We start from the raw sequence: 15,238 nt of genomic DNA on the forward strand, positions 1-15,238 counted from the left end.
ATTTTGTCACTTATTTGTAATAGCCAAAATGACAACACAATTAGTTATGTTGAAAATGTTAAAATTGAATCGTCAAGTTTAATACCTTGTGCAAGTCCGGATCCAAAAACGCTAATTCATCAATCGTAACCATTTTAGCAGTCTGCAAAATTTCAGCTTCGTTTGCTTGTTTCGAAGAGGGAGGGAGCATTTTCAAACGTTCTGTATAATCAAAAAACTTGCAAGCATCAAAACATTTTATGAGTTTAACAATTTAAAAAAAAAAAAAAACACAAACCATACTCCACCAAAAAGAATTAACAGAGTCTTATTTTGTTTTGACAATGAGAAATACACTCACACTGACTTATATGCATAGACTTTGGGGATGTCTGGATCAATAAAAAAAAGAGACGAACCAGTACTGTTTAAAGCGATCTTATTTGCACGTTGGAATCACAACACAGAAAACAAAAAGAAAATATTAATAAAGGTGGCTCATCACATTTTGTGACAAAAACTACATAATAGAGATAATCTACAATATGTAGATACCCAACTGTTTAAAAAGTTTTCATAAAATCGTGGGACAATCAGCTGTATGATGTGGTGCATTTCAAACCAACTAAGTCATTCATAACACAATATTTATCATTTTCTAACTGTTAATAAAAAACCGATGCTCAAATCTACTTAACAGACATGGTTGAATAAAAAAGAAAACAAAGTAAGAAAGAGATCAGTAGCAATCAGTAACGACTGATATATTAAGATGTTTCTAAACTAATTGACGACAAAGAAGAAAAACATATAATGACAAATCGGAGCAAAGACAGATAATAAAAGTGCAAAACGATATAACATCTAGAGAATTTAAATGAAACAACATTTGCAGACACTAAAATAAATAAGCCAAAAATAAGTTTTTAAGAAAACAGAATACTCAAGTAAAGCTTCACTTTCAGACTTGTGAAAACAACAACGGGCAAAGAAAACGCGTCCATTGACAAAGAAGAAAAGGCTTCTCCAATGTCCCCCCACAACGTTACCATCACTTCCTCTTTCCTGTTGACAAAGGGAACAACGAATAAACTTATCACTTTTTTTTAATGCAACAAATTAACAAATATTGAAAACAAATGTGACGAACATCCATATGAAACAAAATATAACCTTATATTCTTGATACGGACATCACACTTGTATGCAATCCTCTGATTAATCTGTATGGATTCAAGAGGCTGTACATCGCTTATACGTCCAACGACATCTTATTATTTAAAACATAAACAAAGTTAAAGAGCAATTTGGAAAACAAATGCAAACACACTTGAACCCATGCACATCCACTTATAGATTAACAGTACCTGTGAGAATGTCAACACTGTTCAAGTGAGGGTACAATGTGTTATATTCTTGTAGAAAAAATCGATGGCGAGGGATAGGCGGGAAGACACTTGCTAATTTTCGAAACATTGTTTTCGAGGTGAACAAAATTAGGGTTTCATGTGGTACTACCTTGTATTGTGCCCTAATTTTAACAGTTCGAAAATCCATGATTTCATAACATCCACCGGCTTCAATTTTGGAGGCCATAACATCGTGATCACCATCTGATGTACAGCCCTCCACCACATGTTGCTTCACATTTCATTAATCAAATTGTTACCATAAAATAAACATAACAAATCAAAACAGTTAAATAATCTGAGGCAAGATGTAAAAAACCATAAGACAACTAATTTTAACCATGTGACATGTAAAAAACCATCCCGACATGAACATTATTTACTCAATTAATTGTCATTGCCTCTACTTTTGATTAAACTAATCAAACAATGATTCCTCACCGCTTCATCGATGAACACACAGTGCAGTGTACTTCTAAACAGTTCCTGGGATCATGGATTTCCAAAATTCTGCATATCCGAACTTTGATTTTATCTGCCTTTGTGTATGGTCTTAACTGTTTAACAGGAGTTAGGCGAATGTTATCCATTTATCCTATGAAGAGGAAATTGCAGCGACACATTAGAAATTCCCACAAACCCACATAAAGAAAAAACAATAAAAATTATAAATGATGTGCAATCCACTCATCCATGTTGTGAAACAAAGAGACAGAGTTGATCACGTAACCAAAACGGCAATCATGAGGCCAAAAAAAAGGGAAAATTTTCAAACATAAGATGTAAAAAAAAAAAAAGGAAAACATTCAAATGGTAGAGATCCTCGACATCTGTATCAAAAGGTTATATTTATTAACCAAATTATTAATACAATTCTTGCATCTTAATATGTATCTAAATATCTCCACCTTCATTTAGCGAAAGTGATGTTGGCGGAGGTGTTGTAGAGGGGACGAAGAACAAAGAAAAATCAAAACAGAAAAATAGCCAACTAATTCATGAACCAATACCAACTCCCTCATGCGAAAAAACCCAAAGTCTCAAAAACTACAGACCCATAACAATTTCATCAAGTGACTAACCTCAAACGCTCACCTACGACACTTCTTACACCCTATGTCTCTTTCCCCAACCTCTGCTTCCCCAAATGACGCACCTTGACCTCTCTCGCCACAGGCGTCGACTCCTCTCACAATTTAAAACCCTAAAATCCATTCAAACCCATTACCTAAGCAAAGAACATCACAAAAATTAAACGATGAACTGCAAAAAAAAACCCAATGAAGTCCACATCTCTTTAAACGCAACAGAAGAAAACCCTTTCACAATTTAAAACCCTAAAATCCATTCGAACCCATCACCCAAACAAAGAACACCACAAAAAATTAAACGATGTACTGAAAAAAACCAACGAAGTCTAGATCTCTTTAAACGCAACAGAAGAAAACCCGCTCTGCAAACCAACATAAAAATCTGCAAAGGAAAACAAAAATCTAAAAAAAATCACGCACCACAGAGTTATGAGACGAAGGAAACACCTGCGACGTTCTGAAAACCACAGCTGAGAAGAACAAAACACAAAAGCGCGCCAAAGAGAAGCACACAACGGGAACCAAAAGAAAAAAGAAGCTGAGAGTGATAGAAAACTACCAATGCAAGTGAGAAACGGAAACAAAAAGCAAGCAAAATAAACCCCAAAAGAGAATAGCAGGATGACCGACACATGTCACATACAATTCCCAGCTTGTCCCTGCCCGAACCGCCAAAAACAATCAGAAGGCATGAAAAAGCCGAAGGGCAATTCAGCCACTGGAAAACCACCCACCTAGCGCGGGCAAAGTAGGAATTTTACTATAGAAAAGGAAGAAACCAGCGTCAAAACCCAAACAAACCAGGGGTAGATCCGTCCGTACATTATTTTCTGAACAGTGCCATGCTTAACTGACTTTTAGTATATATAATATAATATAATTTGTGACATACTCAAAATGGAAATTAGGAACTATTCGTGACTGAGATTCATGGACTCTATAGCAACTAGCAACTAACTCAGATAAGGTTCTTTCTGCCATGGCTCCTGCCAACACAAATAAAACACTTTTTTATTTTTTTTATTTTTTTTCTTTCAACCTTTTTATTGTTCATGGAAATTACAATATATTAAAGGGAGAAAAAAGAGCAATAGCCAACAAATAATACACACAAAACTGTGGCCAAGACGTACAAATTGAAAAAATTAATATAAAGATGTTGACGTTCCTTTGCCCGTTGACTTGCAATTGTTAAAAGACAAACTCGGGCTCGGGTCAGGCTAGATGGACTCTGGCTTGGGTCAGGCTAAGCGAGCTCTAACGCGTGGATGAAATGATAAGGGAATACCCGGAAACATATTTACAAAGCTTCGCATAGAGATCTACAAAGAAACAATCAAATTGATCAAGATGCACAAGAAGGATTGCATCCATATACAATTTTACACTTATCAACAAATATAATCTATTTCAGTATTATAAGTGGTTATTCTATTCTAGGTAATGAAGAACTTGTTATTCTTAACTTCAAGAAAAAAAAAAGAAAAAAAGAAACTCTTGGTTTCAAGAAGTCCTATACAACTTAAGTGACACACTAAATTTTTTTTCTACATAGTGATTGAATTTATATGCTTATTCTGACCAGAATATTCAAATAATTTTCATCGAATGACTATTCATCTATTGTATTTTCAAGTAAATAGGAGCAAGAAAGTTCTATGGAAAAGTGTTGGAATCATGGGTACACGGATTTGGGATGCTAACTTAGTAGACGCGTAAGCGAGATGTGATATTTTGTGCTAATGTGACAAGTAATGACCATGAAAGAATCACTAACAAAATACCGCATCTAGAAGCCCATTCACTTTGCAATTTAGACCGAAAAAAGGGAATTGTGGGGCTGAGATCTTAAAAACTAAGGAGAATTATGAAAATTGTAATAATTCACAATAGTCATGGAGTTCCTAATTCTTTAAGAAAAATTGCGTAAAAATATGAAACTCTTTAAAGAAAAATAATCTTAGTAGAATGGCTATCCATTTGATTCCTAGTTTATCATTTTACCATCCAAATTGAATGCCAAAATTTGTAAAGCTCAGAATTACGAACATCGAATTATGTGTCAAACTCGCTATTTTTAAAGTTAAAGAATGGGGCTTTTCAAAAATCAAATATTTCTAGTTTATCATTTTTCTTTGCACATATATCCTCAATTTGATATGTTTCCACATGTAATAAATACTTTTAATGGCAGAGTTAGAAATTTTTTACCGAATAGGCTAGCTTAATGATTTAAATTTTTATAAACCAAGAAAATTTTTCACAGTATCAATTAGCTTAAGAAATTTTTCACAAGGTGGGCCAAGAATTTTCATTATTCAAACAAATTCAAGCGTACAAGAAGCGATGAGAAAAAAGATGGTTTATAAACTGTATTATATAATTAAACCGAGAGAATTCAAATCAGTAACTAAATATATGATGGGCTACATTTGAAAATCAATTAAAACTACATGAATAATTTTATTTTCTACCGAAAGCTACCTGGGCTACAGCCTAGGGTAGCCCTTAATGTGACTCTGTTGGTGAATACTTCTAATATTGAAAAATTGAAACCTTTCTTTACATTCACTTTTTTTTTTTTTTCCCAACCTCCTCATACATTAAATTCTAGCTCCGCTTCTGTATGTGTCATTTTATAATTGATTCGTTGTAACTTGTATGTTGTATATATACATTCTACTTACAAGTTACAAAAAGAGTTATCTTTTGGAAAAAAAAAAAAAGCAATATGATAGTGTTTGGTAAACTTTTATGTAAAACAACTGTGATTATGTGAAATGACCGGCAAAGGTATAATACTATATTATTATTATGATATTTTATTTAATATTACTATTTTTATGTGAGGATTTTGTGTGGCCATGGGGCCCACACCCCATTTCCCTTATCCCCGTGTCTTCTTTTCCCTCCCCCAATTCTATTTTTCCCCTCCTTGCATTGAGTTTGATACTCATCTTCCCCATTCCCAAATTTCCTTTTTCATTCTTCCCTATCTCTTTTCTCCGTCTGTTTCTCATCTCTTTCTCCAACCACTCATCTGCTTCTCATCTCTCTCTAACTACACAACCACCATAGTAGTGGATCCACAACCACGCAGCTTCAATTCCAGATGTCGGAGTGTCGTTTTAATGTCAGATGTAGCACCGAATGAGTTTTAGATCCGGTGTTCGCCAACAACAACCTTCAACAACTCTGGCTTCAAACCCGTCCTGGCACAAAATCATCTCGAATCATGTAACTTGAAGCCAGTTATCGCTGATGGACGATGTGCAAGCGAGGAAAACCTAAATGCCCACTCCAATCCACACCACACCACAGAAGGCAAGAATTAGGACAAAATCAGTCATCTCCCATCTGCCCATTTCCCCCCTCTCTCAGATTTCTCAGTCCCCAAACACCAAAAAAACCCACCTCTTGGATCGCATTACCCCTCCCTCCTCTACATATCCGGCGAAATAAGAATATCAGCTATGAAGATTCGATCTTCAACCTAGTAAGAAGGAGAAACGGAGGAGGGTATTTTTTAGATTGTGAAAGTTTCATTAAATACTACTGTTCACCTGACTCTTGAAAAAAAAAAACGTAGCATTTTGCTACTTCAGTTTTTTGCCACTTTTCAGCTTAAAATGACAGTAACTTTGAAAATAAGCAGAGTTACCAAACACAAATTTTACTCCAATTTTTTTTCATCCATGCTTTTTTTTTAATCATCTCAATGCTAAACCAGGCCATAAAGTGGCTGCCATGCACTAAAAGTGCAATATGATACGTATATAATAAGGAATTCTAGCTACCTCCCCGTTGGAAGAGGATCCTTTCCTGAGCATAGGATGGGGATCCTCCTGATCACGAAATTCGGGCCGTTCAATTTTAATCCAACGGTTGCAATTATTATAACTTTTTAGGGGACCCCCTGTTTAGAGCCGTTGGATTAAAATTGAACGGTCTGAATTTTGTGGTCATGAGGATTCTCATCATGAGCTCAGGAGAGGATCCTCATCCCTCCCCATTTACCGTTTCTTTTGTGTCTTCCACATTCATCTTTTGACATGTGGAATACACTTATATATTGAACTAAAAAATTAATGTTCTGAAATTATATTTTCTATTTTTCCCTCAATACCCTTAGGGAGCGTTTGTTGCGTCGGACTATCTCGGACTGGATTAGCTTCAAGGACTAAGCTAGACTGGCTTAGACTAGACTAAACTGGACTAACTTAGTGAAGCGTTTGGTGCAGTATTGGACTAAGAAGCTAGATAATAACAAATTCTAATATTATATTATTTAATATATAAATTATTAATATTTTATTATGATCTTATCTTTTTCTCCATCTTTTCCTACCATTTCCGTCCCACTCTTTTCCTCTTCTCTCATCGTCCCACCCTCTCCCTCTTTTTTTCCTCTTAGACCTCTCAATTCATGTCTCTTTCTCATTTCTGGTCAAACTCTTATTGATTCCAGTCTCTATTTCTCTGTCCTCCCTCCCTCTCTAGCTATGCGTTGTTCGAACGGAACCTCACGGCTTCAATTTTCCCGATGAGTTGCAGGTTTCCCGATGTGTTTTCCGGCCAACCCTCGTTAAATTGGATAAAGTTAACACCGCCAAAAAATTCATCACCATCCCTGGACCGAGATCTTAGCTTTGAATGCTCGAATCTGTCATGGATTTGAAGAAGCCCAAACAGGCCGAGACTTCCAGGCCATTTTCCGGCCACATTCGACCACATTTTAGCCTCGATTCAGGCAAAATTGTAATCTTGTTACTCCTAGCTTCAATTTGGTATATTTTATATGAAAGTTGGTTCTGAAATGGATCTGAAAGAGTCGGAAAGTTAATGATTGATCTAGGTGACCGGAGATGACGAGGAGTCTGTCGGGAGTGGTCGTTGAGCATGACGAGGACGAGAAAAAGAGGATAGTCTTAGCTAGTCCCATGGTTATTGGGGGGTTTCGCTAAGACCTCTTAGTGAAGGGTTTTGTCCATGCTAATCCCCTTTAGTCTCATTAATGTTAGTCCCAGCATGAAACAAACACAGTATTGGACTAATAGCTAGTCCAGTCCAACTTAGTGAGGGCAAACAAACGCCCCGTTATAGTTAATTTAAAAAATAATAAAATATTAAAAATTGAGGCCCACCAACCATTTCTCTCGCTCTTTCCCGCTTCCCCAACCTTTCCTCTCCGGCCCTCCGTTTTTCTCCCCGAGCAGCCTCCATGGCTCAACACCCAAATTCCGAAAACCCAAACAAAACACAATTTCGAACATGACTAATGGACGGCGCATACAGGTTCAACACGTAAATATCATACAGATGGCCCAATCGACGAATATGTGTATGCATGCATGTTTGAAGTAACGATTGTTTGAGGTGAAAACATGGGGTTTAGGGATTAGGGTTACGAAGTGGGCGGCGAGCTGTCTAAGAGGCGGAGGGACTGGCAGGCGGTGATGAAGGAGAGTCGAAGGTGGTGCCTGAGTGGAGGTTCAGGAGAATGAGTTGGGTTTGGATTTGGAGGATGTAAGCAGCGGAGGAGCAGTTGGTGAGGAGAGAGAGGACCCCGGTGGTTGTGGGGTTCAGCTGTGGAGGCAATCTCGTTGCCAGGGTAGCAACAAGGGGAGGAAAACGGAGAGGAAAGGTAATTTTTTATTTTTGCGTCAGGAAGAAGAAAGGTTGGGAAGAGAGGAGATTAGAATTTTATTATATTTTAAAATTTTTAAATTAACTTTTAGGGTATAAAGGGAAGAAACTGTAGTTTAGAATATTAACTTTCTAGTTTAATGTGTGCTCTATGCAACAAACAAGCCAACTCCTCCTCCATTTGCTCCGCTTTTCAACTCATTTCAAAAACTTTTTTTTCTTTTAAATACTTGTCAGCCCGTAATCTCCCTTTATAGCTTTCAAGTAGGAGTGCACTAGTTAACAGAATTATAAGTAAGTGGGTTCAACCCAGCAAGAGTAACGTAACTATTATCTAAGCGTCTCTATTTGTCTACAGTGTAATGAATAGATATTTTTTTACATATAGCCACCATATGAATGATGGTAAGCAAACAAACAATATATTGTTTAAAAAATAAGTGAAAAAGCCAAAAAAAAAAAAAAAAACAAATGAAAAAGATAGCTAACATTCTTCAACGTATATAATTTGATCTAATTTAGGGCTTACATAACATAACCTTGGATCTAATTTAGGTCTTACTTAACATAACATGTTGGGGTTACATCAAGTTAAAGTTAAGGAGGTGGATTGTCTACCCTTCCATTTCTATACTCTTTCCATACCCTTCTGTTTGTGTAGTTACGGTTAATGAGGTAGATTATATTCCTATTACCTTTTATTTTATTATTTATATAAAAAATTAATATAAAATAGTAACGTGATTTAACCGTGACCACATATTACAGGAAGATATGAAAAGAGCATAGAAATAAGAAGGCAGACAATTCACCCCTTAAAGTTAATGGACAAAGTACGTGTAATGATCAAAGCTTTTGGAATTATTAAGGAAGGCTACTGTTTTTGTACCACAAAATAATATGTTGTCGTTGTTGTTCCCTGCCCTACTTGCTTGTCCATCACATGCCTTGTCGCTTTTTATTACCTACACTCCACCTTTAGGGTTTGCTTGCTCTAATTTCTTTTGCTTTTTTCTTTTGGAGGTGTTACTGACATTTTAAAAATCTTATTCTATATTCTATTTTTCTTTCTAAATATAGAAAGTTTGGAATGTAGAATGTTTGAAATTTGGAATGTCAATAACAATTCTCTTTCCTTTTTATTAACTTTTTAATCCCATTTTTTTCATTATTTATTTCTTTCAAAAGTAAATATAAATCATATGTAACCGAGTAAGAGAGATTCAGATGCAATGTGTTTACTTGTTTTCTCACATTAACTATTCACCTAATGAGTATGCGAGACTGAATATGATCGTGATAAAAAAAAAAAAAAAAAAAAAAAAAAAAAAAAAAAACACATGTTCTTTAATTAAAAGATACGCATTTACATGCAAATTTCTTCATCAATTGAGTATGTGTTTTGGGTCTTATTTTTAATAGCACGCATTTTATTGTACTAATTAAATCCATATAGCTATTAACCTTAACATGCATATAATAAGCATGCAGCGTATTGAACATTAGAGGAATCAATACAAGTTCATGAGTTTGCAGCATGAAGCTTGTGATTATTGGGGTCTTCTTGGTCTTTCAAAGCCTTTAATTTATGAGTGCATCACTAATTAATAAACACCAATCTTTATAATTATTATCCTTTTTTTAATAACCAATTAATATGTATGTTATGCATATATAATAAATAAAAACTGAAATGTGTATGTTATAAGATGCTAACGCACGTAAAAGTAGCTTTGAAAAAGGAGAAAAGTTAAAGAGAAAGAAAAGCTAGCTAAGGTATATATGCCAATGCCATTGAGATCACCAAAAGAAAACCCTTTGATGGGGCAAAAATTCTTTACTTGGCTTCATCAAATCAACCTCAACAATCCACGGACCTTTAAATACACGACTTACTTGTACTTCCCATCATCGACTCATTTTCTCAGGAAATTATTGTTCATATATTTCAGGATTAATTTTTAAGAAGAAACGAGTGCGCGGCCGGACCAGATCAAATTATAGTGTTTCAGCATGGGTGTTCTTGGAGCCATTGCTAAAAATTTGGATACAATAATCGGGTATTTAGCAAAAGACCCACCTAAAATATCATCATCTGTTTTTATTCTTATTATTTTTTTAATAATTGCTTTATCATATCCTCCATGCATTGATACTAATGTGACAAGCATGTCTATTACAAAAAGTGCGGAAAAAGTTTATATGGATGGTGTCTTCATCTGAAAAATGTCAACTTCCATTTCATGAATAAATAAGTAATTAAGCACACATGACTTCATCTTTATATGTTAATCTTGATTTGGTATGTGTGTATATATTTGCAGAGATATTTTACAAAAATAGTACCGTATGTATCAGTAAAAAAAAAGAGTATAAAAAACGTACAATATATATGTATATGCATGAAATGTATTTGGTTATATTCATGTCACATTAAAGCCTTAGACAACACATATATTCGTGTGATTGCTACAATAAGTAAGATGATCTGAAATATATATCAGCTTTTTGAATCTATAAACTTTATACAGTTATTTGACCTTCAAGTTTTCACGATCTTAATTAAATATATAGTTGAAGGTTTCAAGCTTCCAATATTGTTAATATTATGGGTAATTTTTTTAAATATATCCAAGAAATATGAATAATAACATGCATTAACGAACATATATACATATGTGTATTTTATTATATCATAACCGGAGCTTACTAATTGATATTTCATTTCTACGTACCGATTAATCTTGAGAATTTTTCTTTTGATCTTCTTGCAGGCCAGGCCTTATGCTTCTTTATCCATTGTAAGTAAATTCTTAATAATCGACGAAAAAGGGCAATAATCAGCTAGAAATTGACTAATTTATTGATATATTTATTAGTTCCATTTGGTGATCATGCATGAACAGGTATGCATCAATGAGAGCAATCGAGAGCCCTTCAGCACTCGACGATCAACAGTGGCTAACATATTGGGTTATATACTCTTTCATAACCTTATTCGAACTGTCCTGCTGGAAAGTCCTAGCTTGGTATGTCAACAAAATACTGCGCGCATGCACATTTATTTTAGGGAGATAATTTCCACATTCTCATTTTCACTTTCTTCACTCATCGATCTCTTTGTTTTTGTCTCTTGATTCTGCTTGTATTTATTCATTCCAACTGTTAGAAAAATAGAATCTGGAAATCATTTCTCTTTATTTTGATATATACAGTTTTCTAATAACTATCCATGCAACTATTGATTAAACTATCTATCTATTTGGAAATTGGCATGTATAGGATTCCAATATGGCCGTATACGAAGCTGTTATTTTGCATTTGGTTGGTGTTGCCAATTTTCAATGGGGCAGCCTATATTTATGAGAACGTTGTGAGGAAGTATGTAAAGCTTGGAATGGATACGACGAGCTCAAACTATACAGCGGGTCAGAAGAAGGTCCTGCAAATGATGAGCCTCGACGCAAGGAAGTCCGTCGAACGCTTCATCAATCAATATGGAGATGATGCTTTCGAAAGAGTCGTCAAAGCGGTATGCACAAACACTGATTACGATCATCATCAAAGAATTAATATCTATTGATCTCTTTCTAAGAAAGATTAAGTTCACTAATGAATCTGTGATCAAATACGCAGGCTGAAAAAGAAGCTAGGAGATACTGATCGATGCAGCAATTATGTAGCTACAAACATATAGAAGAGATGTGCATTCTAGTCTTTGTAACTTTCTTTCATGATCAATGTAATTAGAAGCTTATATATGCTTTATTTTCTCTCAAGTATTGGAGAAAATGCATGTCGATAAATGTACTTTGAAGAAATACAGCAAAAGTGAAATTTCTATTGCAGTATACCAAAATCTTGGAAAAAAAATATTTTTAAAAAAGGCCAAAAATTTTCCTGCTCATGGAGGGACTAGAATTTTCGCACTTCGAAAATTACATAGGAAATTATTATTAGCACTCTAAAAATCTCATTTTACACTCCAAACTTGTGATGAGTGTAGAATGAGATTTTTGAAGTGCCAATAACACTACCCTTATACTCAAGAAAACAAGAATCTTAACTTCGGCCGGCAAAAACAAAAAAAATAATAATAAAATTGTAAGATAAAGCATATAAGCTAAAATGTCATATTTTACAGATCCGGCAATGTGGAGATCGTAACATGGCTTAAGAAATAGATGTGAAAATACATAAGTTTTCAACAGTTAATTTGGCAAGTGTTACTGCAAGCGCAACAACCTGAAATCCTATGAACAATGCTGCTTCTGGCATTCATGCATGAACATTCTTGTACCCTGGCCTAAGCAGTGAACCTGTGGCATTCACAAAATGTGATGTTTATAAGCATCTGACACCAAAAAACAAAAAATGATGCGGCGGAAAGGAACATATATCCATTTAAGAAGACTTACTTCTAAAACCTGTAAATCTTTGTTGTTTTCTTCTGAGGTTGTGGTTCTCTGAAACCATTAGTTACTGCAACAAAGGGGATTGTTGAACGGATTGACCTGGAGTTATCCTGATCCACATTTGGAGTCGGTTTTATGATGTGTTTTGCTCCTGCACAAAGTTTAATGGGGCCTGTAGTTCTCACAACGCTGTCCATTTTGGAAGACTCAACTCCAAAGGTTTTGAATCCATCCTCTTGAACGTCGTGTTGGCTGCAATCCAAATCGCTTGCTTTCTTCCAACTGGAGTCGAGGTCAAGTGCTCTCAAATTAGACTGCATTTCATCTAAAATGTTCCCTCTTGACGATCCTGCAGCTGCACTCAACTTTTCTTGTGTTTCTAAGCGCAACATGTTGGCAGCCTTTGTTGAATCTACAGCTTTCACTGCTAGTCTCTTGGTTTTTTTGAAGGGATATGGGTCTTTGATACTGAAAGATTTTGTTTTTAATCTGTCTTTGATCTTGATTCTGTTTCTGTCCATGTCGGTGCCAGATGTTGGTTGTAGATTTACTCCTTGAACAGCTAGAGCAAGAGGAGGCATAACTGTAGTCGCCTGAGTAGGTACATTCTCCCTCACTTGTGAATGAGAGGTCATGAAATTGCAAGGATAAGAAATTTCCGATGAATGATGCTCGTTAAAAAAGTTAGCTCTCGGCATAATATGCTGATGGTGTCTGCTATCCACATTTGGAAAGGATTGAGAAGCTGCATTTGGGGGGTTTACCTGCAGTGTTGCATGTAACAACCAAGGGGGCATGCCCATAGAGGAGCTCTGAAACCATGATGACTCCACATTATTGTCTCTACATTCAGGATTCAGGAAAGGGAAGCCGAATGATGATTTTGCAAAATGCGGTGGATTCTGCTTGTAATTGAGTTCAGCAGGTCTTAAAACCCCATGCCCACAGGTACTAGGAGGAGCAGATAATATCGGTAGTTGAGAGCCAAACTGTAGGGATTGTAGAGATTCAGCTCCAGACATGAATTGCTCTCGGAATTTAGGTGCCCCATTAAACATTGCAGGTGAAGTGGGCATCTGAGCAAAACGGATCAAATTAGAACTTGGACTTCTGTTGGCGGTAAGGCAGCCATTTTCAAACATGGAATGGCTTTGCCAGTTGCGGTAAGCGTGGGGAAATCTGGACTCTGGAGCTTTCATCATTAAATTTTGCTGCGGGGCATGTTCTCTGTGAATTTCAAACGACTGTGCGGCAGGTTCTTTCAACTTCCCCGATGCTGTGCACGGAAACCAGTTATGCTGGAAATTCCTGTTCAATGACAGAGTATCCAAGGCAGTACTTGAAGGACAATGCTCTGCTATAATTTCCTTATCCGTCCACAATGTTCCATCCTCAAACCCTTGAATCTCTCTGCTACTTTTACCAATTGCCACATCTTTTCCCATTAACCGCATTGTTGGTTGATTCACACCCAATGGTGTGTAGCCTGAATTTTCCTTAGAGATCATTCCACCTATCTTTTGGTTCTTCACCTGGTCAAATTGTCCGCGTCCACTGATAGAGACATTCATCAGGTTCCGGTCTGAAACAAGAGGGTGAAAAGAGTGGCTGCTTCCGCTCTCAAAATCAAACTGATGTATATCTGCTCTTTGAGTACTTTGCAAGTAAGTAGCACCAAACAAATCTCGAATATGTGACCTAGGATTCTGTTTAACACAATTCTGCATAGGAAAGAAGTTCAACTGATCATTTGGAAGTTCTCTTTCCGAAAAATGTTTGTTGCATGCAGTCGAACAATCTCCTGTATTTGTTACATGGGTAAAATTCTGTGTCGGTAAGCTACTGATACTTGTCAAGTGCGTAAAATTCTGTGTAGGCAAGCCATTGGAGGACCCTGGTGTAGCATTCGACTTCCTCAACTGGATTAGCTCACCATGTGAATTGAGAGGCAAGCCAACAAAGTCCTCTTCTGCACACCTTTCCCTATATGTAACTGTTCTTTGTTTCCACTCCGGAAAGGGATATGAGCCACCCGTCAAGTCCATGGGTGGACATAATAATTGGGAGTGCAGACCACAATCGCTGAATTTATCGATTTCAGATTGTGACAGGAATGGAAACCTCCCCTTTGCTTTCTCATTGAAAATGAAACTAGATGAAGAAGGGACGGGAAATGCTCCTGTATTTTCCCTTGAACTCATTGCAGATACTCCATGCGTAGGATGTGCGACACGATCAATCATCTTTCCACTGGGCTCAAAATCTCTGGAAACAGTAGCTCCTTTAGTACTTACACGGCATTCTTCTAGAGCAAATATCGGTCTTGGAAAGCAAGAATCTGCAGGTCTATGTGTGGGGGGTAGGTAGCCTTGGTCGAACATCCTCAAATTATTATCTTCAGCCGCAAAACTACTTGAAGGCACAGATTTATCTGGCATTTGATTTACTTTTTCTTGATGAGTCATATGTGGCCTCAGAAAACTTGGAATATCGACATGATCAGGAATTATAGGCAATTCCTTCCTTCTGATTACACTGCAAGACTCAGTTCCAATATCTGTGTCAATTGAAACATCATTTTTTCTTCTGTGTACCTCCATGGGGGCTGCTTCTTTATTACTGTCAGAAGACTGGTCCTTCTCAGATGAACTAGCGAAGGAATTGGAATTATTCTCAAAGGAAGACAATCCATTATTCC

General features: G+C 36.3%; 2 protein-coding genes across 2 annotated transcripts; one reads left to right on the forward strand and one right to left on the reverse strand.

Moving 5' to 3' along the window:
- Positions 1-10,027: 10,027 nt before the first annotated feature.
- Positions 10,028-11,976, forward strand: LOC103947478 (HVA22-like protein f). The gene is made up of 5 exons (XM_009358385.3): positions 10,028-10,185; positions 10,900-10,926; positions 11,032-11,154; positions 11,408-11,657; positions 11,762-11,976. The coding sequence occupies exons 1-5, from the start codon at positions 10,139-10,141 to the stop codon at positions 11,786-11,788; spliced, it is 474 nt and encodes a 157-aa protein (XP_009356660.1). The 5' UTR covers positions 10,028-10,138; the 3' UTR covers positions 11,789-11,976.
- Positions 11,977-12,216: 240 nt separating this feature from the next.
- Positions 12,217-15,016, reverse strand: LOC103947479. Its single transcript, XM_048578434.1, has 2 exons — positions 12,544-15,016; positions 12,217-12,444 (listed from the first exon to the last, which is right to left on the reverse strand). The coding sequence occupies exon 1, from the start codon at positions 15,003-15,005 to the stop codon at positions 12,546-12,548; it is 2,460 nt and encodes an 819-aa protein (XP_048434391.1). The 5' UTR covers positions 15,006-15,016; the 3' UTR covers positions 12,217-12,444; positions 12,544-12,545.
- Between the last annotated feature and the right edge of the window lie 222 nt (positions 15,017-15,238).

This window comes from the organism of the source record quoted next, unplaced genomic scaffold (genome assembly GCF_019419815.1).
Source record: "Pyrus x bretschneideri cultivar Hongxiangsu unplaced genomic scaffold, Pyrus_bretschneideri_v1 Contig12, whole genome shotgun sequence".
NCBI lineage: Eukaryota > Viridiplantae > Streptophyta > Magnoliopsida > Rosales > Rosaceae > Pyrus > Pyrus x bretschneideri.

Excerpts from the sequence above, each read along its gene's own strand:
- LOC103947478 (XM_009358385.3), top strand. The coding sequence starts at position 10,139 with ATGGGTGTTCTTGGAGCCATTGCTAAAAATTTGGATACAATAATCGG. Across the intron at positions 10,927-11,031 it reads CTTATGCTTCTTTATCCATT|GTATGCATCAATGAGAGCAA; the intron begins GTAAGTAAATTC and ends ATGCATGAACAG. Across the intron at positions 11,658-11,761 it reads TCGAAAGAGTCGTCAAAGCG|GCTGAAAAAGAAGCTAGGAG; the intron begins GTATGCACAAAC and ends TCAAATACGCAG.
- LOC103947479 (XM_048578434.1), bottom strand. The coding sequence starts at position 15,005 with ATGACTCATCAAGAAAAAGTAAATCAAATGCCAGATAAATCTGTGCCT.